At 40.3% G+C, this 22,929-nt stretch overlaps 3 protein-coding genes and 1 non-coding gene across 5 annotated transcripts in view; 2 read left to right on the top strand and 2 right to left on the bottom strand.

The window, feature by feature from the left end:
- Positions 1–50: 50 nt before the first annotated feature.
- On the top strand, positions 51–5,770 carry prozb (protein Z, vitamin K-dependent plasma glycoprotein b). Its single transcript, XM_024289138.2, has 8 exons — positions 51–422; positions 1,722–1,885; positions 1,958–1,982; positions 2,795–2,980; positions 3,052–3,183; positions 3,255–3,325; positions 3,405–3,543; positions 4,728–5,770. Exons 1-8 carry the CDS (start codon positions 356–358, stop codon positions 5,405–5,407), a joined length of 1,464 nt encoding a protein of 487 aa, XP_024144906.1. The 5' UTR covers positions 51–355; the 3' UTR covers positions 5,408–5,770.
- A 1,285-nt stretch (positions 5,771–7,055) lies between these two features.
- pcid2 (PCI domain containing 2) lies at positions 7,056–13,056 on the bottom strand. 2 transcript variants are annotated; one of them, XM_024289172.1, is made up of 15 exons: positions 12,924–13,056; positions 12,305–12,360; positions 12,141–12,230; positions 11,999–12,072; positions 11,857–11,922; positions 10,810–10,851; positions 10,687–10,741; positions 10,397–10,500; positions 10,251–10,326; positions 10,041–10,182; positions 9,871–9,971; positions 8,972–9,045; positions 8,765–8,890; positions 7,301–7,424; positions 7,056–7,229 (listed from the first exon to the last, which is right to left on the bottom strand). In XM_024289172.1, the coding sequence occupies exons 2-15, from the start codon at positions 12,338–12,340 to the stop codon at positions 7,140–7,142; spliced, it is 1,200 nt and encodes a 399-aa protein (XP_024144940.1). In that variant the 5' UTR covers positions 12,341–12,360; positions 12,924–13,056; the 3' UTR covers positions 7,056–7,139. The 2 variants fall into 2 exon arrangements, with proteins under 2 accessions (XP_024144940.1, XP_024144941.1); XM_024289173.2 differs by having other exon boundaries at positions 12,894–13,018.
- A 286-nt stretch (positions 13,057–13,342) lies between these two features.
- LOC112156624 (T-box transcription factor 19) overlaps positions 13,343–22,929 on the bottom strand; it is a 19,290-nt gene continuing 9,703 nt past the window's right edge. The window contains exons 3-9 of the mRNA XM_024288865.2: positions 22,792–22,925; positions 15,946–16,080; positions 15,793–15,854; positions 15,653–15,711; positions 14,228–14,380; positions 13,871–14,021; positions 13,343–13,798 (exon numbers count right to left, since the gene is read on the bottom strand). Coding sequence (XP_024144633.1) covers positions 13,642–13,798; positions 13,871–14,021; positions 14,228–14,380; positions 15,653–15,711; positions 15,793–15,854; positions 15,946–16,080; positions 22,792–22,925 — 851 coding nt within the window. The 3' untranslated portion in view covers positions 13,343–13,641. The remainder of the gene's footprint in view (positions 13,799–13,870; positions 14,022–14,227; positions 14,381–15,652; positions 15,712–15,792; positions 15,855–15,945; positions 16,081–22,791; positions 22,926–22,929) is intronic.
- Positions 21,319–21,400, top strand: trnas-gcu. The gene has a single exon. It is a non-coding gene; the product is annotated as a tRNA-Ser (tRNA).

The following is a 22,929-nucleotide window of genomic DNA, read 5'->3' as shown; positions in this document are numbered from 1 at the left end:
GCAGCTTTCTGCGTTTGTGTGCTTTCAGGACAGAGTCCACGGCGGGGAAACAGCCTCCACTTAGGCTTTGATCTTTTCTTTTTGGGGAAAAAGGCTCAAATCTAAAATTAAGGTTAAAGTTTGTCTGACAATACACTCATGAAGTGTGTGTAGAAGCTTCACCAAGTTTCAGGTAGACTGTGATTAAACACTCACAAATGCCCCAGTTTGTCATCAGTGGAACAGACTGTGAACAAGATCAAATCTGGATCTGAGGTGAAGGTTGTTGGGACGTCCAGTGGCGTTTGTGAGTCACTGGAAGGTGTATTTGTGTTTGAGATTGTGGCGCCAGTTCAGTGTTCTGGCGGCGGACATCATGTCGGCATCTTTTCTCCAGCTCTGCCTCCTTGCCTGCATCCCTCAAGCGTTCGCTGACGGCAAAGGTAACAGTAGTTCTGTTTTCTTCTGAACGTTTCTGTTGTTGAATTTTAAGCAAAGGGTCATTCTGACCCGGGTTGAAACTTTAGTTCTAAAGAAATCATTAACTATAATTTGCTGTTTAGCTTAAAATTTACGACAAAGAAAACAATATGTTAGGGAAATCATCACCTACATTTGAATAAAAAAATGTCCTTTGACTTCTCTGTCATTAAGACAATAAAAGTGGTGGTTCTTCAGGAGTTAATATTTACATGATACAGTTAATTTAAGGTCAAATAAAGCAGTCAGAGAAGAAAAGTGCTGCATTTAAACTATTGTTTATTGATTACAAATTTGTCTGAAAAGTTAACCTAAATAGCCAAATTTGAAAAGAAAACAGTATATAGTAAAAGGATAACCAATCACGAAATACTTTTATTTTTTGTCTGTCAGTTGGGCGTTGCCACATTTTTTACAATTTAAAATAAACTTGTTCACTTCCTGAAATTATAGTCAAAAGCTGACTGTGTGCTGTCCCCTACAGGTTGAAATGAGGTATTGCAGTTGACTTTTGTGATTGGTCAACTGGCGTAAGTCCCATGTCATTTCAAAAGAAAAGCCCCGCCTATGTTTGATTCTGTAGCGGTCAGTCGTTTTCGCGTTAGCTTTAGCATGGCTCGTAGCTGTATTACCTTCGGTCGTCAGAAATGAACTCGCTCGGATAAATTTCCAGTAGTGGTTTAGTCCGATTGCAATGAATAAAGAAAACTCCGCCCTGGTGATGGATTTGGAACCAATGTTTCACTCGGGATTGTTAGCTTAATTCGTTGCATGATGCTAAGCTAACAGCGCTGTTGGAGCTTGAATCTCAAAGTGTCTTTTTTAAAATGAGAATATTAATATATTATATTAATATAAATGATATATCAACCTCCACAAAAAATTCTATGGTGAAACCATAGATATATATTATCACTATATACATACCACACTATATCACGCTAAACAACCAATGGGGGAAACTAACCGTTATAGAAGATGCAGTGTAGCCTCCCTTGGCCCCGCCCCCTTTTTTCATTTTTGATATGTGGGCTGAGAGTGGAGTCGGCCTCCAACTGTCCTGTTGTGTTGCTCTTTAAAGGTTCTACAAGAGTTTAATACACATGGATTGAGGCACTATTGTTAGGTAAAAATGGTCACTGAAATACTTTTAAATGGATTCAACAAATTAACTAACTAATTCATTAACTAATTTGTATTGAAACAAAAAATGAAACACAAAAACAAAAGAGCAAACTGCTCTAACTATCTCATGCTTGCAGTGTTTCCTGGGACGCCTGGGGCTGAAGCCGTGTTCCTGCGGTCCAAACGGGCCAACAGGTTCCTGGTGGAGGAGATTCTGCAGGGGAACCTGGAGCGAGAGTGCTACGAGGAGCTCTGCAGCTACGAGGAGGCGCGCGAGGTGTTTGAGGACACTGAAAAGACGGTGGGTTGGTGGGGAGCAGCAGAGGAAGAGAGATCCATGTTGAGAGACTAACAGATGTTTGTTTGGGTGCAGATCTCCTTCTGGACAGTTTACTATGGTGAGTTTCACCTTCAACTCCTTTCAAGTCTAGAAAACAAAGAAAAAACCCTGATAATCAATGAAAGTAGAGACATGTAGAACAGTTTAAGCCATGACTGGCGTTGTATGGCCTGCAGTGGCCTCATTTATCTCACTGGCTGAGGAGCTGCTACAAACACTTTCTTCTCCCCCTCTTCCCTAGCCATCCTTCTCATATTTTTCAAAATGGCAGCTTTTAGGTGGCTTTAACTCCATAGCAACCATTGTATTTTTTGGTCGCCTGGTTGTGATGAACAGATCGATGTAAGTTTTAGAAGAATCAGAAAAAGTAAATTTTGTAATTACCTTAGCAACTAAGGTTTTTTGCTAACAACATCCACATTTCAAATATAATCATGTCGTGTGCTATATCGTTTCGATCAGCTCGAGCCAGGGATTCATATATTGAATGTTCACAATGTTCCAGTTAAAAATGTGGGAGTAACAGGGGAACCACTTTTTTGCGAGCTCGCCCCACTTACGCCGTTATGGTTTCGAAAAATATTTTTTCCCCCCCAAGTAGTTTCCCAATGATGCTCGAGGAGTTAAGAGGCAATATATCAAAATCCCTGGGAGGAGTTTTAATTGGAAGCTGGTACTAATTTTTTTTTTTAATTCAAGATGGCTGCCTTTCCCAAAGGTCAAAGGTCAGCAAAACTAACCTAACCTCATGGTGTGTGTGAAATTCCATCAAGATTGCTCAAACAAGTTTTTTTTGCCATATTGTGCAAAAATGTGAAAATTGTCGATCTTGAGGTGCTTTCTATACTTTGCTGTGCTGTGTGTTCTGAGATGGAAACCAGTGTGATTCCAGCCCCTGCCTCAATGGAGGGAACTGCACCGACAAAGTGGGTGGGTTTTCTTGCGCCTGCGCACCCCCCTACCACGGACTAGTCTGTGAACACGGAGGCCTGAGTACGGAGAATAAGTTCAAATCCAGAGGACAAGAGTTACCCGTTCACCGGTTTACAGCTCCAGGTTGGCCCTTCAGCTCATTCATTTTTATAGTGTGGGGGAGGGGTGTGATGTGCTCAACGTGTTTGTTCCAGAAATTTCCGAGTGTCCCACTGGCGGCCCGACAGCCTGTCACCAGCTGTGCGAAGTTTCTGGACGCTCGTTCACCTGTTCCTGCACCACAGGGTTCAAGCTGCAGAGTGATGGACGAAGCTGTGTGCCCGACGGTTCGATTCCCAACACGTGGCGTCACAAAGCTGCCTTACAGCGCTGGCTTACACGCTCTTTGTGTCCACAGTGAAGTTTCCGTGTGGAAGGCTCCCCGACGCCACCCGACTAGTGTGTCCTCATGGACATTGTCCCTGGCAGGTGAGAGCTCGTCAGCCAATCACAATCGAGCATCAATTAAACAAACCAAATTCAATGGCTTTATTTTCCCCAAACCCAGGTGACCCTGATGAGCAGTACAGGGGCGGAGCTATGTGGAGGTGCAGTGGTGGGACAACACTCCATCCTGATTGCAGCTCACTGTTTGTTCCTCCAATCCGATGCTGAGATGAGAATATCGGATTTCTACGTGGTTGCGGGTATGCAACACTGCCAGTCTGCACTTGCGGAGATGCCCAACCAGCAAGCCCAAGTGGGCCCCATATGTTTTAAAAATGGGTAGGAAATGTGGGGTTTGTTTGCAGTTCCCTGTGTTTGCCCTCGTTGGCGTCAGTGGGGACTCGGTGGGCTAGCTTGACATGCTAGCCAGTCGCCCGGTTGCCGACCAGGAGGCTGATGGTCCCTGGGGAGTCAAGACTTTGTGGGTAACCACAGATGCGGAACAACCCATTTGGGGCCCACAGTTTCTGCCCACTTTTAAACCATATGGGGCCCACCTGGCCTTGCTGGCAAAAAACTTGTTAACAACAGTAACAGGGCAATCACATAACATGCAAAATATACTGTATATTTGACATGTTAACATGCAAACACAATCAACACATAAACATATAATTACGGATTGTTAAAATCATGCAATATAAAAAAATACATGAAAACACACCTCTTTGATTTCATGATATCCAGGCCTTAATCATTACTGATAACCTGGTTCAGGTGTGTCCAGCCAATTAGAACATGCCAAAGCAAAGTAGGTTGGAAAACATGCAGGAATGCGGCCATCGAGGCCTAGAGTTGCCTATCCCTGATCTATGCCAACCACCCTCTACCAATCAACTCAACGATCAACCAGCCTCCTTCACTACATCCATGAACCTCTTGCTGGGTCTTCCTGTAGACCTCTCTCCTAGTATCTCTAACCTCACCATCCTTTTACCGACATACTCACCATCCAAACATCTACCTTTCCCACACTGGACTGTTGACTCTTAAGTCCTTGACGTCCACCTCTGCTCCTTGTGGCCTCACAGTTCCACCTGAGTTCCTCTCATTTACACAAAGATACTTTGTACTTTGACCTTCATTCAAGCCTCCACCTCTCTAGATGCTCCTCCACTTGCTCCCTGCCCTCAATATAGATCACAGTGTCATCTGCAAATATCACGATCCACAGATTCTTGTATAACTTAATCTGTCGGTTTGTCTGTTGTGTACTCTGACTCTAACATGTTCACAAATCTTCCCGTATGTCTTCTTCACTATCATTTTTCGCTTATTTTTATGGCAAAGGAAAATAAGAAATCAAAAATGTCTCCATTCAGTGTTTCTGAGGATTTCAAAATAAGTGAATTCCAGCTCATTCATTTCCTTTTTTGTCCACTAGGAAACAGGAAGATCCCAATTCAGGACTTTGACTTACACGATCGTTTCCATGCCAGTCACCAGGACAACGACCTTGCTCTCCTTAAGCTGTCCCGCCCCTTGCTTTTTGGCCCAACCCTCATCCACCTGTGCCTGCCCACCAGGGACTTTAGCGAAAACATCCTAATGCATCCTGGGAGACAGGGCAACTTTCAAACACGGCGGGGAAAGCAAGAAGAGCAACTGGCGTACATGACGCTGGACGGTTGCCGCAAGAGGCTGAACACGACACATCCACTGACCAACAAAATGTTCTGCATGGAGGAGCCGAGCAGAGCGAGGGGCCAACGAGAGGACATCCGGGATTCTAGACCTCCGACGGCGGAGAACGCCACCCGGGAGGGGCTTCAGACTGTGGGCCAGAATCAGACCCAGATAGGAGCCGGAGAAAACATCACCAGCAGGTCCGAGGGCGGAGCCAGACTCTGCGGGAGCCTGCTCCAAGGATCGCCAGTAGCTACGGTGGAGAAAGGGACAGCATTCCTCACCGGGATCCTGTTATCCTCCTCAGCCGACTGTGAGGGTCAGGTGTTCATCAAAGTATCGCGACACTTAAACTGGATCTCCAACAGGCTAAAAGCAGCAGAGGACCACATGGGCAGTCACTACAGCCAGTTCCATGTAGACCTGTCCGACTTATGACCTTAAAATACAGTCCTGGATCTTTACATCAAAACCAACCCACTCCGTTTTATCTTTTGATATATTGATAAAGCATTCCCAGTGGCCTTCTAATGACAATTATTCATTTTCTTGGACATAGTCTCTGCAGGGCGGTAAGAAATTCACCTCTGAAATGTGGGCGGGACTATTGACGTTGAGCAACCCCGCCCCCCTTCCCCTCTCCATTGATGAAAGCTCTTTTTTGCACCATGTCGTGCTAGCTTACAGCCCCCTCATACCCTCAAGCTAACATTAGCAGTGCAACAAAAATGGCGACCAATATCTATCCAGGCGTACAGTTTTTAGCCAGATGCTAGCTTGGATGAGGAAGCTTGTGGCTCGCCCGTTGTATTTTCTACGTCACAAATACGATCCTTTTCAAGAAAAACTGAGAAACACAATTTTAATCTTAATTATCTTTATCCATGTCCTCCATCACCAAAAACATTACCACAAGGACATGTCAAAAACACTAAAAGCACCTTTTCACCGGAGTGGGTCTTTAAATAAAAACCAAAACAAAGTAAAATGTTTGAATTATGTAAGTTAATGTGTTTAGACTTTTAATAAAAACAATAAAACTGTTGTTTGCTTTTTTATTTAACATGCAAAAGACCACAGTACCCAGAATACACCACTCAAACTACTTACACACGGCATGTGACGCTAAACGCTCATTCTTGATTTAGTAAAGGCCATGGTGTTTATACCGGACTGTTGCTATCTGGTACTAGCATGTCTACCACCAACAGTAGCAGTAGTTTTGGGCTGAATCCAAATTCCACATATAGCCCTCCAAATGTAGAGTTATAGGAAAATAGTGTCTTGAAATTTGGCTGTTACTCCTACTTGATGATGTCATCAATAGTCGTTGGTCAGCTATGCTAGCGTGGCACTGCTAGTGCGCGTAAATACTTAACAAGATGGTTTTATAACTTTTGAAAGGTCATGTCAAACAAAACGTAATTACTTAAGGTCTGTTCCCACTGGCTATAACGGACATATCACAGCTAGAACACGGAAACTATTTAATTCCGTGGTACAGATGCTGTCAGCAGTGGATTGGTAGTGCAACGGCCGAGATACGTTAGTGATACCTGTGGGTATGGCAAGCCTTTTTATCATTTAATCAATATCCTTGATATCAGGCTGTTTAAGCCTAACTAGTAATGCCAAAAGTACTACTAGTTTCCTAGTCAAACATATTTTTGCGTACTAGTTAACTAGTAATCTCTAAAAAATGTGCACTAGTTTACTAGTGGACCATAATTTTGCCATACGTAGGAGGACGTGCTTAAACATCATTAAGCAGTGCTCTGGCAGTGGAATGGACTCCGGCGTCTATTCCACAAACATGCATAAAGTTAGCGCGCCTAAGTGCATGTGGAAGATTTTCCAAACTTTTTACCCGTGAAATGGCCGTCAAATCCTTTAGGACGAGGCCTCTACATTTAAATGACAAGGGTTAGCCCTTTAAAAACAGTTTCGGACAACCCTATCAACTCCAATGCCTCTACAATTGGAGGGGAGGGGGAAGAATTTGGTCTTTTCACTGGACGTGGCTTCTTGAACGTGTTCCCGAGGGCCATGTGAACGTAAAATAACACTCCAAAAAACTGCTCTCACAGACATTAGAAACTAACATTTCTTTATTCGACAAACACAAAACAAAGAGGAACTTTCCACCCAACTGGAATGTGGGAAACAGAGTCTACGAGACAGAGGAGAGGGGAGGGAACGGGTTTTGTTTGCTGACAACCAGCTTCTGGTGCTGGTGGGAGATGTAGCCTTTGATGTGACCCTGAGAGAGAAGAAGAGTCGTGGTCAATGTATCCAGCGGACGTCAACCTAGAATGTGTGGACCGTGCTTACCATGTAAATGAGGTTAGCCAGGAGGCACTGCACCTCGTCTATGTCCACGTCCTCCAGGTTCATCATCTTCAGAGACACCAGGTAGGCGTCCAGAGGCAGCTGGTGGGTCTTCAGCAGCAGATACCTGCAGGAAGAAGACGTGCACATACACGTCAACAGTAGGGCTGCCACGATTAGTCGACTATTAAAATAGTCGACCACTAATCTCATTGTTGATTAGTCTTTACTTTATATCATATGGAGTCAGAGTGTAGTAAAGTTGAAAATTATAAAGGAATTATGCTAGCTTCTTGGACTATTTTGATATTTATTAAGGTTTTTTAGGTTAATTCTGAATTTAGCTAATACATGCTAGCTATTTTGGCTAACTTAGGATTTTTCCAGTTTTTTAAGCTAATTTGGAGCTTAGTTAATATTTTAGCTACATGCTAGCTATTTTGGCTAACTTAGGATTTTTCTAGTTTTTGAAGCTAATTTGGAGTTTAGCTAATATTTTAGCTACATGCTAGCTATTTTGGCTAACTTAGGATTTTTCCAGTCTTTGAAGCTAATTTGGAGTTTAGCTAATATTTTAGCTACATGCTAGCTATTTTGGCTAATTTAGGATTTTTCCAGTTTTTAAAGCTAATTTGGAGTTTAGCTAATATTTTAGCTACATGCTAGCTATTTTGGCTAATTTAGGATTTTTTCAGTTTTTTAAGCTAATTTGGAGTTTAGCTAATATTTTAGCTACATGCTGTGTATTTTAGGATTTTTTTTCAGTTTTTTAGGTTGTTTAGCTAATATATCAGCTACATGCTAGCTAGTTTGGCTAATGTTGGATTTTTCAATTTTTTAGGCTAATCTGGAGTTTAGCTAGCATTTCAACTACATGCTAGCTATTTAGGCTAATTTTGTTTGTTTTTAGGCTATCTTGGAGTTTAGCTAATATTTCAGCTACAGGCTAGCTATTTTGGCTAATTTAAAAATTTTCATTTTTTTAGGCTAATCTGGAGATTAGATAGTATTTCAGCTACATGCTAGATATTTGGGCTAATTTTGTCCTTTTTTTGTTTGTTTTTTTAGGCTGTCTTGGAGTTTAGCTAATATTTCCGCTGCATAATCACTACTTTGGCTAACTTTGGCTTGCTTTTTTTAGTTTTTCAGGCTAATTTAGCATTTAACTAATATTTTAGCTGCCTATCAGCTTTAGCGTTTTCAGCTATCAACTTCAGCATTTTTAGCTATTAATTGAAGCATCTTCAGCTTACAGCATTCACACTAGCATTATCACAGGTGATGCTATTTATGTAGTTTTTAGTTAGTTTAAAGCTAAAGATGGTTAAGATGTGTGCTTTAAATCCAGTTTGCTCATGACCTGATTAGTCGACTAATCGGAAAGAAAAATCGATGATTAGTCGACTATTAAAATAGTCGTTTGTGGCAGCACTAGTCAACAGATTCACAGATGAAATTATCACCCACACTTTCTTGAAGAGATTCCTGTAGGTGATGATCTTCAGCTTCTCCAGGATGAGGAAGATCCCGCAGCGGATGAAGAAGGTCTCGTGTTTGGATAGAGCCTCGTTCAGCAGCAGGAGGTTTCCCTCGCTGAAACGAAACGGGCGAATGGGGAGTGAGGTCAGTGAGGTCACCCGCCCGCCGGGGTCGCCGCTACTCCCCACAGTTTACCTCACAGCTTTGGTCACGTCAGAAAACTGCATCAGGTCGTACTTCCTGAGAAGCTGGTGCGTCGGCATGTGACCCTGAAACAATAAAAAAGCCATTGCTCCCATCATGCAACAGTGCTGACGCTGAGGGGCGTGTCTTCTTTGTCATTTTATTTCAAGCTTCCTTTTGATTGCTGGATTAAAATCTGAACTGGTGGGAATATTTAGTTAAAACTGGTTAATTTGATGTTACAAAAAATGAACAATAATAAACTTGTTTTGGTTTAAAATAACCACTTTATGCCAGGAGTTCAGACATGGATTTGGATCCTGATTAAATAGATTTCTGTTAGAACCTCAGACTGGTCTCATAAGAGTTCTGCAATGTCATCTATGAACTGCTAAACTACAGCATTTATGCTATTAGCCACAGCTTTTTCAGCTATTGCCTTCAGTGTTTTCAGCTATTAACTTCAGTGTTTTCAGCTATTAACTTCAGTGTTTTCATCTATTAACTTCAGTGTTTTCAGCTATTAACTTTAGCGTTTTCAGCTAATAACTTCAGCGTTTTCAGCTATTAACTTCAGCGTTTTCAGCTATTAACTTCAGCGTTTTCAGCTATTAACTTCAGTGTTTTCAGCTATTAGCCTCAGCTTTTTCAGCTATTAACGTCAGTGTTTTCAGCTATTAGCCTCAGCTTTTTCAGCTATTAACTTCAGCTTTTTCAGCTAACTTTAGTGTTTTCAGCTATTAACTTAAGTGTGTTTTGGATTTTGGCCCCTTGTGTGATTGAGTTTGACACTCCTGCTTTAACTAGTGAAGTGGAACCTCAAATCGTCTTGATGTTTGAAGATTTTGATGTTTTGGATCAGATTTCTGTTCTGAATAGATCAGTAGATCCAAACGAGCTGAGGTTCTGACCAGCAGCATCTTGACCGGCAGGAGGTAGATGAGGATCATCCTCTTGTTCTTCTGGCTGGAGCGATGGCAGTGGTGGAAGGCGAAGGACAGGAACTCCTCGGCTGAGAGAAACAAGCGTCACGTCGTCATTCGGGTCGGCGGCCGGTCCCGCCGAGGATGGGAGAGCTCACCCGTCTTGAAGTCGCTGTCGAACATGGCCTTGCGCCCGACGAAGTATTTATAGGTGACCTTCTGGGCTTGGCTGTAGTCGTTCTTCAGGTTGGAGCTGTCGATGGCCCGGATCAGAGGTTTGCAGAGGTGCAGCTTGTTGATCTGGAGACACAGACGAGGCGTCAGCGCGGCTCGCCACAGCGGTACGGACCTCACAATCGCGTCAGAACCTTAAAGTAGATCTTGAAGAGCTGGTTGCTCAGAAACATCATCCCCCACTTCTTTGAGTCGTCGATTCCTGCTCGGCTGCAATAGACCAGAGGAGATGTTGGTGCACGCTTGTGGAACGTCTCGACGGAGACGAAGCGGTACTGACTTGTCGCTGGCGCAGACTCGGAAGCAGCTCATCAGCTGCTCGGCGGCCTTCTCCAGCATCTCCCCCGGCTGACCTTTGCCCTTCTTCTGCAGCTGCTGCTCTGCCTGGACAGAGAACGCATCACAAGATGATGACCCTCTTGTGATGTTAAACGCTGTGCGTTCCAAAACGAAACCCAGAGATCAATAATAACAGTAATAACAGTAATATGAAATGGTTTTGCGAGCTGGGTAAAACGACCTCGACACACATAATCTAGTATAAAAGGAGAAAACGGAAAAGCTTCTCACATTGTTTGCAAAAATGCGTAGGTCCAGCGTGACGGAGAACATGATGGGCAGCGCCCTAAAATGAGAAAACATTTAGAGATGCTGCGTTCACAGACATGGCGTTCGCCTGAATTCCGGACTCACCAGTTCTCCTCTTTGTGGGACTGGAAGGCCCTGAGAAAGGACGTGACGGGTCAAGGACATGATCAACGATTACTGGTGGAAGATTGCTTTTTTTAGCATATTCAACAACAGATTTGACATTTTCTTTAAGAGCTTGACACTTTAAAATCATTCCCGGTGGTCATTTAATCACGTTTTTAGCCTAAATTTTTTCCATTTGTGACAATTTCTAGAACAAATTTCTGCCGAGCGGAAAGAGTTCATTTGAAATTTGCATTCGATTTGTGGTCGGAACTGTTGGCCCGCCCCCACTTCCCGTCACCTATGTTAGCTTACGGCTAGGGTTGTGTATTGGTAAGGATTTGGCGATACAAGATATACATCTCACAATACAATACACATCGCAGTGTATATCCCAAGACTGTACCACAACAATTTTTCAATTTTTAATTTTTTTAAATGAGTTTGACGTGTCTCATAACAACAAAAACGGAGGGGAGCAGGGAACTATTTCTTACTGGATTCACAAAAAAATAACTAAAAAAAAAAATACTCAAAAATGCAGTTTTAATCTTAAATTTCTTCACATATGTCCTCCACAATCATAAAAATGTCACAAGAACATGTTTAAAACACCATTTTCACTGGAGTGGGTCTGTAACAACCAAGAAAAAAAAAGTTTTTTTTTTAAATATAAACACCCAGACGGTAGGAACAAATGTCCAGTTCTTGAATGTTTAGATAAAACCTCAAGTCAAACATTAAAGGATGATCAAACACGCTCCACAGCCTCTACCAGGGTTCAGTTTGAGGATCAAAGTGTACTCAGCTACACTAATTAAACAAAACTCTTCATGTGCTAAAGATCAGAACATTTTGAGGCTCTTATTTTTGACTGAGGAAGAAGGGATAAACGAAACTGAAGAAATCTGTATAGATCCTCCTGATTACGTCTGACTTAAACAGCAGAGTGAGACATCTGTGCACATAAACAATCTTCATCATCTGCAGATCTGAGTTTTTCAAATAAAGTCTCATTGATTATTGATCTATCTTTCAGAAGGATATTGAACAACGAGCGTCTGGAACTTGTAGGCTTCAACAAAGTCGTGGTTGGCCACCGCATACGTGCACCTGAAACACACAGGAAAGGTCCCGTCACTTCTGATCAACTATCAATCATCGGTATTGAAAGTCTCGCTGGTCCCACCTGAGGTGAGCCGCCACCATCTCGTCGTACGGCGGCTCCAGGATTTGTTGACACTTGTCTTCTGGATTGGCCAGCTGCAGCACAAACGCAGGTGAGACGTTTATACCAGAACACCTGACCTGACGGGGGGGCGGAGCCTCACCTGGAGACGAGGGTTGGCTACGTGGGGGTGCTTGAAGGAGAGCAGCTCCGCGCAAAAGGAGCCCTCATGGTTGTCGATGGCTTCATAGATCTGCAGGAAGAGATCCGCTCGATCAGACATGGAGAGATGGTCGGAAAAGACAGAGGTTAAAGGTCAAGAGTCACCTGCTGCAGGTACTGGTTAATCGTGATGTGGGCCATGACTCGGCGGATGTTCACACCTGCAAACACACAGTCTGATGATGGAGTCTCCTGACAGATTTGACAACGTTTTACACTTTGATTCTAAAAACTCAGCAGGGGGGGCATGATGGGAAATGTAGTTCATGCCAATAGAAATAAACTTAATTTATATAGACAGTTTCATACAACAAATCATAATAATGAAGGTGAATAGATAAACAAAAGGACAGATTAATGGAGGACAAGGAATTAATTGTCAGATTAAAGCATGAAACAATATAAAATAAAACAAATACTTATTTGAGCGAATGAGGAACATTGGAAAAAAGGAAGACGTAACTGTTAAAAAACGTGTCCAACAATAACAAAAATTTAACAGCGTTAAGAAGTAAAAATGATTTAAAATAAATAAATTACTTGTTAACACTTTATGCCTTTATTATGATTATTTAAAAAAATCAACAAATAGACCTGTGTTTGTTTATATGAACGGAGCACGCGCGCTTTGAGTGGTTTAAAAACGTTGTTCGAGCCAAAACTTCCGAAATATGAAAACTAAAATACTACAAACCTTTCAATATACAAAATGTAGACTACAAACCTTTAAAAAGAAGATATTAAATCCGTCTACGCTCACTTTATGCAGCGCGGGCCGCCATTTGAGACGGAAAAAACTACATCCGGATCATCAAAACGGTGCTTCCGGTCACATTTCACAATAAAAGAAGGAATATCCAAATAAACGGTTTTGCGTAGCTGTGTGGATCTTGTTTCAATGAATATTTTAAGAGATATGAAGAATTTATTACATGGTAAAACCGATTATGTAAGAAAAGTAATAAATTAGAGTATTCAAAGTAACTTTATAGGCATAAAAATATTTTTAAAAGACTGGCCAACAGTAAAATGTGAAAAAAAATCTAAGAAACCTTTGACATTTTCTATTATTTTAAAAGTTATTAAAGTTAAATTCAAAACACTTTTTCATTTAATTTCAAAAATTAGACAAACACCCAAGAATGACAATAAACATTTATTACCTGAAACAACATAAAGACATTTAAATATAGTCATATCCTCCCCTCCACAGCAAGAGTGCCAAATAAACAGTGTTTACAAAGCTTCAAAAACAGAAAAGTATGTCAATGTGAAGTTTAGTGGGCCCTTCGGACCACTTCAGAAGCAGCCAGAAACCTCCAGACCTGCTGGTGTCCAGAGACAGTGATCACCAAAAGACACACCAAGTATTTATAAATAACAACAAACATCAATTCAAGATTTTCACTGGTTCCAGCTTTCATGTTTTATGATATTTCGTCTCAGAAAGGATGGGTGGGGCCGGGGGGCCACACGGCTGCAGTCGCTCTGCCGTGGCTTGGTGGGTTTTCGCTGCTGATGGGTCCATGCAGAGGGGTGCACGGCGAGTGGGAGGGGCTCAGCTCACTGCATCCCACCGTCCAGAGACACGGAAACTGACTGCCAAGACAGAAAAACAAAGATGATGTGCCCGTATGTGAGCACACATGACCTTCTTTTGAGGAGGCTCACCTGGAGTTGTGGGGAGGAGGCTGTGAGGAGGGAGCATTGCTGGTCTGGGGGAGGGATGAGGAGGAGGATGAAGGTGAGGAGGTGGAGGCGGGGCGAGGGGAGGAGCTGCTCCAGCCGTCTGCCAACATCTGAACACCTTCAGACAGGCACACTGACACATGGATAGAGCCGTATCAGTAAGCTGAAGCAAACCGGAAGATGCTGATCTGGCTACAACTACTGTCAAAACACGAGCAAACGTCCAAAATAACTTAAAAAAAAATGTGAAGATGAGCAATTAAATAAACTTAAATAATAATAATCAGACATTAATGACTTAAAAAGTGAGACAAATGCGTAGCAACGTTTCCTCCACACCTGAGGAGTGAGTGCGGTGTGGCAGGTACGGGGTGTACGGCGTGTGTCTCCCGGGGTAACCGTGGTGTTTGTAACCGTGGTGATGATGCGACGCCAGAGGGAGGCTGCTGGCGTATGGGAAAGCTCCGCCTCCTCCAGGGCACAACGGCCAACCTGATACCACGCAAAAATACATGCAAACTTTTAAAAATGTGCGAACCGACTTGTCCTAATTTCCTTATAGTTTATTTTTTTGGACAAAATAATTGAGACTAAATTGACCATTAAAGTGTTAAATTAAGACTGAAAAAATTTGGACTAAATAAAAAAATGAACAGGAGGAGGGATACAAGTTTTTCCCACTTCTTTTCAAGTAATCAAACAATCTCTACTTGGCTTTAGTTAATAATCACTATATTAAATAAGTCAAATGTGACTTAAATGTGACCTTGTTTTTTTATTTTAAGGTTTTAAATCAATGTATTTCATTATTTTTGTAATGAGCTTGATCAATTTGTGATTTTTTTCATCTCAGATTGTCCACGAATTTTGCTTGAAATAAACCATTTCAATCAAATGAATGAATCAATCAATTCAAACCAAATCAATTAAATTAAATTAAATCAAGTCAATAAAGTCCATCAAATCAAGTCAATCAAATTACATTAAATCAGTCAATCGAACCAATAAAATCAACCAATTACACCAATCAAATCAAATTAAGTAAGTCAATTAAACCAATCAAATTAAATCAAGTCAATCAAATCAATCAATCAATCAATCAAACAAATGTACCAACTGATTTTTTAACAAAAAAATGTTTTTTCTCTTGACTTTTCTCTGTATTTATTCATAAAAACAATTACTTTCAAAAATAAATATTTTCAAACATTGGATGCCTAAATTTATTTCAAATTATTTATTCATAAGCCGTTTATTTCAAGGAGCTTAGCCATTCAAATATTAATAAACACAATATATAACGCCCAATATATTTTAATTATAATATAAAAAATAAATATACTTGTGTATAGATTTTCAACAAGTTTCCTGTGTTCACTCTAGATCAAGCATTAAAAATTAACAATTGATAGTTTCCTCCTGTAAAGACTTATCTTCTTTATTCAAGTTCACTTTCAAAGTCAAATGTGCAGAAATAAACAAAATGTTACATTTTATTGTGAAAGGTTTTCACTGATTCCACTATAGAGCAGAACAGACTTTAACATTTTAGCACAAAACTTTAAACATCCACCTTGTGAACCCACTGAATAACCGTCAGGGTCATGGTGTTGATGGAGTCTAAGGACCCAAACGGGATTTGAACCACGGCCTTCTTGCTGTGAGGCAAGAGTGCTAACCACTACACCACCATGCAGTCCTAAATCTATAACTTAAAAACAATTAAAATCATTTTTATTTGGGTAGAAGGTTTTTCTAACGTACAGGGCTGGATTCCCACACGACCCTCTGAAGGCTCCACTAAGCTCCGCCCCCCTGGGTTCCTGAAGTGGACAAATCAAAAGCTTTAATCAGGCGAGTCGGACCATTTCTCATCCAAATATCAAATCAAAACTCGACCTTACCTCTCTTTGGCATCCAGAAAAGCTTTGGCGAACGGGTTATATTTGATCTTTAGAGCTGTGATCTGAAAAATAAAGAAAAACAGACAATAAGACATCGATCAACCAGAACCCCACCAACACAAAACAGGAAGTGAGTTAGTCCGTCTGGATCACCTCTTCATTCTGGTAGGCGGTGACGGCAATGAACTGGGTTTCCTTGAAGGAGATGTTGGAGACCAGCCGGTGGCGAGAGCCCACGCACACGATGTGGAGCTGGGGCTCGTACTTATGGAGGGAGTTCAGCATGATCTAGAACAGAGTTTGATCACACTTACAGTCTGACAAACGGTTCTCGGTACCTGCTGGTCAGGTGTGGTCAGGAACCTGCACAGGTGCAAACAGACTCCACCTCCAGTGTAAACTGTCTCCATTTGATCCATATTTGATCTTTCTCAGAGGTAAAACCACATCAACTGATTCAGATTCAGGCTGACTGTATGTGAGAACTGGACTGAGTGACTCCTCCCCCTTCATGTTCCAAACAGGAAGTACTCGCTGGCTCCGAGACACCAAAATCCCCTAGACTTCTATTGAGAAATAAACAACTATTACTCATTTTATTTGTAATCTTCTCGCTAATTTGAAATTTTTTTCGCGATATTTTTTATTTATCGCAAGCTATTCAAGTCATACATGGACCAATCAGATGCCCCGAAAACATTTGATAGATTTAATGCGGACTGTTTTCAAGTGATAGGGATGTGGACTTCCAACAAGCTCAGTCTTGATTGGCCAGAGTGGTTACCATAGAAACGAGGACTATTCAGTGCTCAATGGCGACGTCTGGCTCCATCATGGTGGCAATCATATCGCAACTTCATTTGGAAGTATTTTACACTCACTCCGTTCTCAAATACAGTTAATGATTTAAACTTTCAAACATTTAGATCATAAAACAATAAACTAAAGTCATAAAATTCCTAAACATGATGTCAATCAAGCTCACTTCCTGATTGACCCGAGTGGTTGCCATATAAAAAACACTGGCCAAATCTGAATTGCTTCCTTACGTCTCTGACTCCTTCCAATTGCTTCAATTGTAGGAGAATTTGAAGCTGTCATGGAGTCCAAATTTTTTGCAAATAAGTCCCCTTTTTTTTTTTTTAGTTTTCAGCAACCACCGAAGAACAAACGTGAGCTCATGGGCGCCCTCCACAGTTGCGGCAGAGCTAATGCCTGCTCCACTTCGTGTCTTTTCAGTACGGCTTTATGTCCTACAACGTAATTGGATTAAATACACAAAAAAAGAACGTTTTTTTTCAAAAATCGTTCATGTAAGTAAGGGATAATGCCCTTCGAGTTGAGCATTATCAGAACTTCACACAGAAGCTTGTGACGTTCGCGATAATGCACACTTTGGAGGGCATTTTCCTGCTTTTATCATTGTCACTTGTGAAATAAAAATGTTTTCAATTAACTTTTACGACTAAATGTTGTAATTTTTTAGGTTTAGAGGGTAACCAAAACCTTAAATCAACTTTTTTGTCTGTTGATCTCTGTAAATGGGGCTTTATAAGTGTTGCCTGTTGGTCATTGCTAATTTTTTGACAAATAAAAATAAACTTGTTTAAGTCTTGAAAATATAGTCAAAAACCATTTGAAGGTTGAAATGAGGTATTAAAGTTTCATTTTGTGATTGGTTAAACCATCTAAGTCCCATGTCATGATCTGCAGCTCCAATAATGATAAGCCCCACCCCTCTGCCTGGACTTTGGGTGGAGTCAGCCTCCAACTCCCCTGTTTGGTTACCCTTTAAATAGCGTCTTCACAAAAATTAGGCTACTTGATACGATGTGATATGCATTGTTGTGGTGCCAGCTAGAGAGCTGTAGCGGCAAAGGAAAGTGGTATGCTTAAGTCATAATAAGTCAAACAAAAGTATCACTTCAGTTCCGTTGCTATGGTTACCAACTGGCGCAACGATACGGAACATTTGGGCTTATCATTGTGGATTATAACACCCTATAGCCAACCAAAATGGAGTATTCACTTGTATTACGGTTTAAAGTTCATCTCTAGTACAGATTAGTGGACACAGACTTATTAGTCAACATCTTATGATGGAAGGAGAGGAAGATGACAAGGGAGGTGTTCATATGGCAAAAAAATGGCGACCAAATTGACTTTGGCTATGTCCTAATTCCCACCCTAATCCCTGACCACTAAAGAATGACATAGTGCAGGATTACCTAGTGCATATGTATCGAAGTTGAGGCCTGAGGGCCGAATTCGGCCCTCCGGATAATTCTATCCGGCCCTTCAGATCATTTTATTTTATTGTTATTAATGGCCCGATGTTAACTTGCACTTATTTAACTTGTATAATTTTGACAAAATCTATTTTTATGGAGAGTAAAATATTTAAAGTTATTTAAGATTTAATTATTCTGGAATAATATTCCTCCATTTTTATTATTCATAATTATGTTAAAAAGATACGGTTTTAAAGTTTTAAAAATAGGTATTCTGCTAACATTTTGGACTATTTTGGCATTTACTAAGATTTGTTTAGGTTATCTTGGAGTTTAGCTAATGATTCAGCTACAAGGTAGCTGTTTTGGCTAACTTTGGCTTTTTTTAAAAAGTTTTTTAGGCTTTTTTGGAGTTAAGCTAATATTTACATGCTAGCTGTTTTGGCTAATTTAGGCTTTTCAAAGTTTTTCAGGTTATTTAGGAGTAAGGCAAATTGTTTGAACTGCATGCTAGCTGTTTTAGCTAATTCAGGCTTTTTAAAAAAATGTTTTATGATTTTGGGTGTTTTGCTATCATTACAGCTACATGCTAGCTGTTTTGTGTAATTTAGGCTTTTTTGAAAACGTTTTTTAAGCTTTTTTGGAGTTAGGCTAATATTTACATGGTAGCCGTCTTTTTTTAGTTTTTCATGCTGTTTAGGAGTAAGACAAATTTTTTGAGCTGAATGCTAGCTGTTTTGTCTAACCTAGTTTTTGTTTTGTTTGGCCAATTCGGCATTCAGCTAATATTTTAGCTGGCTATCAACTTTAGTATTTTTAACTATCAGCTTTTGCTTTGTTAGCTATCAATTTCAGCACCTTCAGCTATCAGCACTAGCATCTCCAGCAGCCAAATTCAGCTTCCAGCATTCACACCAGCATTATCACAGGTAATGCTATATATCTAGTTCATAATTATGTTAAAAAGTTACAGTTTTAAAGTTTTAAAAAAATTAGTTTTAGCATTTAAGAAATGTTTATCTTGTCAAGCCCTCGACCTAAGGTGTGTTTTGGATTTTGGCCCCATGTGCGATTGAGTTCCCCTGATCTAGTGCCTTTTTATTTTTTTTTACGTCACCGATTTCATGAAGTGAAAATCTAATCAATATGAGTATTTTATCATTTCTATTTATGAATCCCCTGTTTTCTGATGATGAAAATGTTGATGATTTATTAAAAAAATTACATTTAGCACTCATGTTTTACACAAAAAATGTTGAAACACAATGCATTCTGGTCTGTATTTGCCAGTGTAGTGAACATCGAGGCACACAGGCTTTTCTCAAAGACTTATGGGAAATTTCTAGGGCACTCAATTTTGGAATGGTCAGCACTACACAATGGTGAACACGGTATGAAGTGAGTAGAGAAGGAATTCAGAAATAGCCTATATTTCATTGGAGCTGGAAGTAAGTCATTTTCTGTGGGTGATGTCACATTCACTCGGTCCAGCTCTCATTTACAGTCAATGGTCTGACTTATTTGTTTGTTGCTCCAACTTTAGACCTTTCGTCTGAAGAGTGGTTGAAAATGGTTTATTAAAAATCTTCACTCTGACTAAAGTTTGGTTTTAAAAGCATATAAATGCAACATGGTTCTCCACAGGAAGTTGCATCTGAGTTCCGATTAAAGCAAAGACGACTCTTTAGCTGCGACACTGACTTTGAAATGGGACGTGCTAAAAGTTTTTGCTCCCTGCAGGGTAAAACTCTGAACCGTGAGTGCGGTTCTGCCTGTTTGCATTTTGGCCCCGGCCCCTTCCTCTCCATCTGTCTCTTCTCCGCCGTTCACCTCTCGTCCACCCCTCCAGGGCTAACGAGGCCCAATTAACCAATAGGAGTCGTCGGAGGGGACACACAAAAACAAACAGTTTTCTATTCAGATGAGAGGCTGGCTGCAGACGCGACCTCGGCGTGCGCGGCGGCGGCGAATTATCTGGAGTGTGTTTGAATGTAGTTTACCTTTCCGTCTCTGTCAGAAACTGAAGCATGATGGGTAAATTAATTCCTGGTAAAAAACATAATTACCATAATGTACAAATAAGCGGAGCAATTATTTCATTATGGCCGAGCTCTCTGTTCTCTCTGCATTACTGTGGCGCGCGTGTCATGTTTGGACAGGATAATGGGGTAAATATAAACAACATTACTGCCAATTTTTTTGGTGGAGCCGCGGCGTGTGCGTGCGCGCACGTGGGCGTGCGTGCACACGTGTGCGTCTGAAGGCCTTTGAACAGCTCTCGACAGGAAGTGCATTAAACTGCCGCCGGCCAATTAAGAGCTGTTTATCCTGTTACCGTGGTTACAAGAGGGCGAGCAGGTGAAGTGAGTGAAGAGAGCGACTGAAGTGGCCAATTACAGGGGGGGGGGCTCTCTCGCCCACTTCAAGATAATACAGGGAGGGAAGAGAGAGAAAGAAGAGCCTTGACGTGAAGAGGAAGGTAATGGAAGGAGATGGAAGAGACCGAACGGCGGACGAACCCAGAGCGCCGGACCTCCAAGAAAAGACAATAAAGACACAAAAAGTGCAAAAGACTGATAAAAATGAGAGTAAAATGAATGAAAATATGGTTTAAAAACTTGTTATTTAATATAAACATAGACAGATACATACACAGTATATAGTTTTACATGACAGAAAAATAAAAATACATTGTGGTGTGTAGAACAGTAAGATGTGACTGTCAGTGTGGGAGATATTAAAACAGACAAAGAATAGTTTAAAAAAAGCAGAAAAACAAAAAAGTATAATTGAAAATGGCAGAGGAGAAAAGTGAATAAAAAGAACAATCAAGAGATAATTTTTGTGTAAATTAAAGAAAAAGGTATTAACAGAATTGAAAAAAAAACTAAAAAATAGTTAAAAATGATAAAATAAATCAGCTCATGGTGCCTATTAAATGTAAGATATTTTCTTCTGCAAAATATTTGACAATATAAAAAATACAAATTTAAACATTTCTGAAAAGTTCCTTCAAATTAAATTAACTTAAACCAAGTTTTGAACATGTTTTAAGCTACATAGAACCTTGGAGGAGAATATTAAAATTCAAATTTAAATTAAACTTTGCTTAGTGTTAGTTATTATCAGTTTTTTTTTTCAATTGAGCTACAGTTTCATATCAATTATCCCATTGCAGAATCAAGACAAAAACCCTATTCTATTCAATTTCATTCTACTCTGTTCTACTAATTTTTACCTATTCTATTTTTACTCATTTCAATGTATTCTATTCATTTATCTTATGCTCAGTCAGGATGAGGTGTCCGAGTGGTTAAGGAGATGGACTGCTAATCCATTGTGCTCTGCACGCATGGGTTCGAATCCCATCCTCATCGCTTGCCCCCTTCCTCTAATATACCAATGTCTTCCAAGTATCGAATGCGATGGCCTGGCGACCTGTCCAGGGTGTACCCCGCCTTCGCCCATCAGTGGCCGGGATAGGCTCCGGCGACCCCGAACGGGAAGAAGCGGTCAGGAAGTTTTATATAGTCTGTTTAGTTTTTACCTATTGTGCATATTTTATGACTCCATCTGTGCATCTGTAAAAACTACAGGCATGAAGCCCAATGAGGCAAATTGAATTTGTGATATTGGGCTATATAAATAAAATTGAATTGAATTGAATTGAATTGAATGGATGGATGCATATCTTATGCTCCATTGAATTCCACTTTATTTTTATTTTATTCAATTAATTTCATTTCTATTAATTTATTTTCTAATGTACTCTACTGATTTCATTTTTCTTTTTATTCTACTTTCATTCCACTGTATTCTGTTGGTTTCTGATCTACTTAGTTAAACTAATTTCTATTTTTTAATTAATTTCCCTTTGTATTCTATTGTACTAATTTCGTATTTCATTTTATTTTATTTTGTTATCCTTTATTCTATTGATTTATATTTTATTCTACTGATTTCTGTTCTACTCCTTCTATTCTATTCATTTCCTTTGTATTTTATTCTACTCTACTGAACTGATATTTTATTTTATTCTATTTCCTACCACTCTATTCTACTGAATTCAGTTCTAGATAACTCTATTTGTATTTTCTTCCTAAAACAGACATGGAGACATAGAACTGATGAATGGATAAAGAATAAAAAAAAAAAAAAACTAAAAGAAAAAGTTTGACAGTAGAGTAATGTTGACTTTTTCAGGCAGGATTCTCTTATTTTAAGTCTGACGATGAAACTTAACTCAACAAAAATGAGAGTGAATATTTAACCACACTTTTAGAAAGATCTCTGAGAGTTCTACAGTAGGCTGTTTATCAATGATAGATGGAAAAATGATGTAGGTCTGTATTTGTATGAAGATTTACTGAATTGTTAGACTGTTTACAGAGATTTACAGTCAGACTCACATTTACACATTTAAACATTCAAATATTCACAGATTCACACATTCATACATGCAGACATTCACAGATTCACACATTCACACATTCAAACATTTAAATATTCAAACATTCAAACATTCAGACACTGATGCTCAACACTGATGCTCAACACTGATGCTTAACCTATAACCTATAAAAGTTGGATTCAATGCATTGCAACCAAACGTCCGATATTCCGATCACAGGTCGACCCTTCTCTCCCTGCACGGTCCCCCATTGTCAAAATATATATATATTTTTTACCACTTTAGAACATTCAGATGTGGGATGAAAATGTATATTAAGTCCTGATGTTAACAAACAAGCCCCTCCCTCCACCTCACCTGTCCTCCTCCGTTGACCTTGTTGGTCAGTTTGACCTTGTTGAAGCTCACGGGCGCCTTCATCCAGTGCGCTCCGAAGTTGGGCGAATCCGGGTGGATGTAGATGCCGCCGTGGACCCGCCCCTCGCCTCGCCCTTC

The sequence above is a fragment of the Oryzias melastigma genome, linkage group LG2, assembly GCF_002922805.2.
Source record: "Oryzias melastigma strain HK-1 linkage group LG2, ASM292280v2, whole genome shotgun sequence".
NCBI classification, from domain to species: Eukaryota; Metazoa; Chordata; class Actinopteri; order Beloniformes; family Adrianichthyidae; genus Oryzias; species Oryzias melastigma.
The sequence above is the reverse complement of the archived record's forward strand: the minus strand, read 5'-3'. Positions and strand labels throughout refer to the sequence as shown.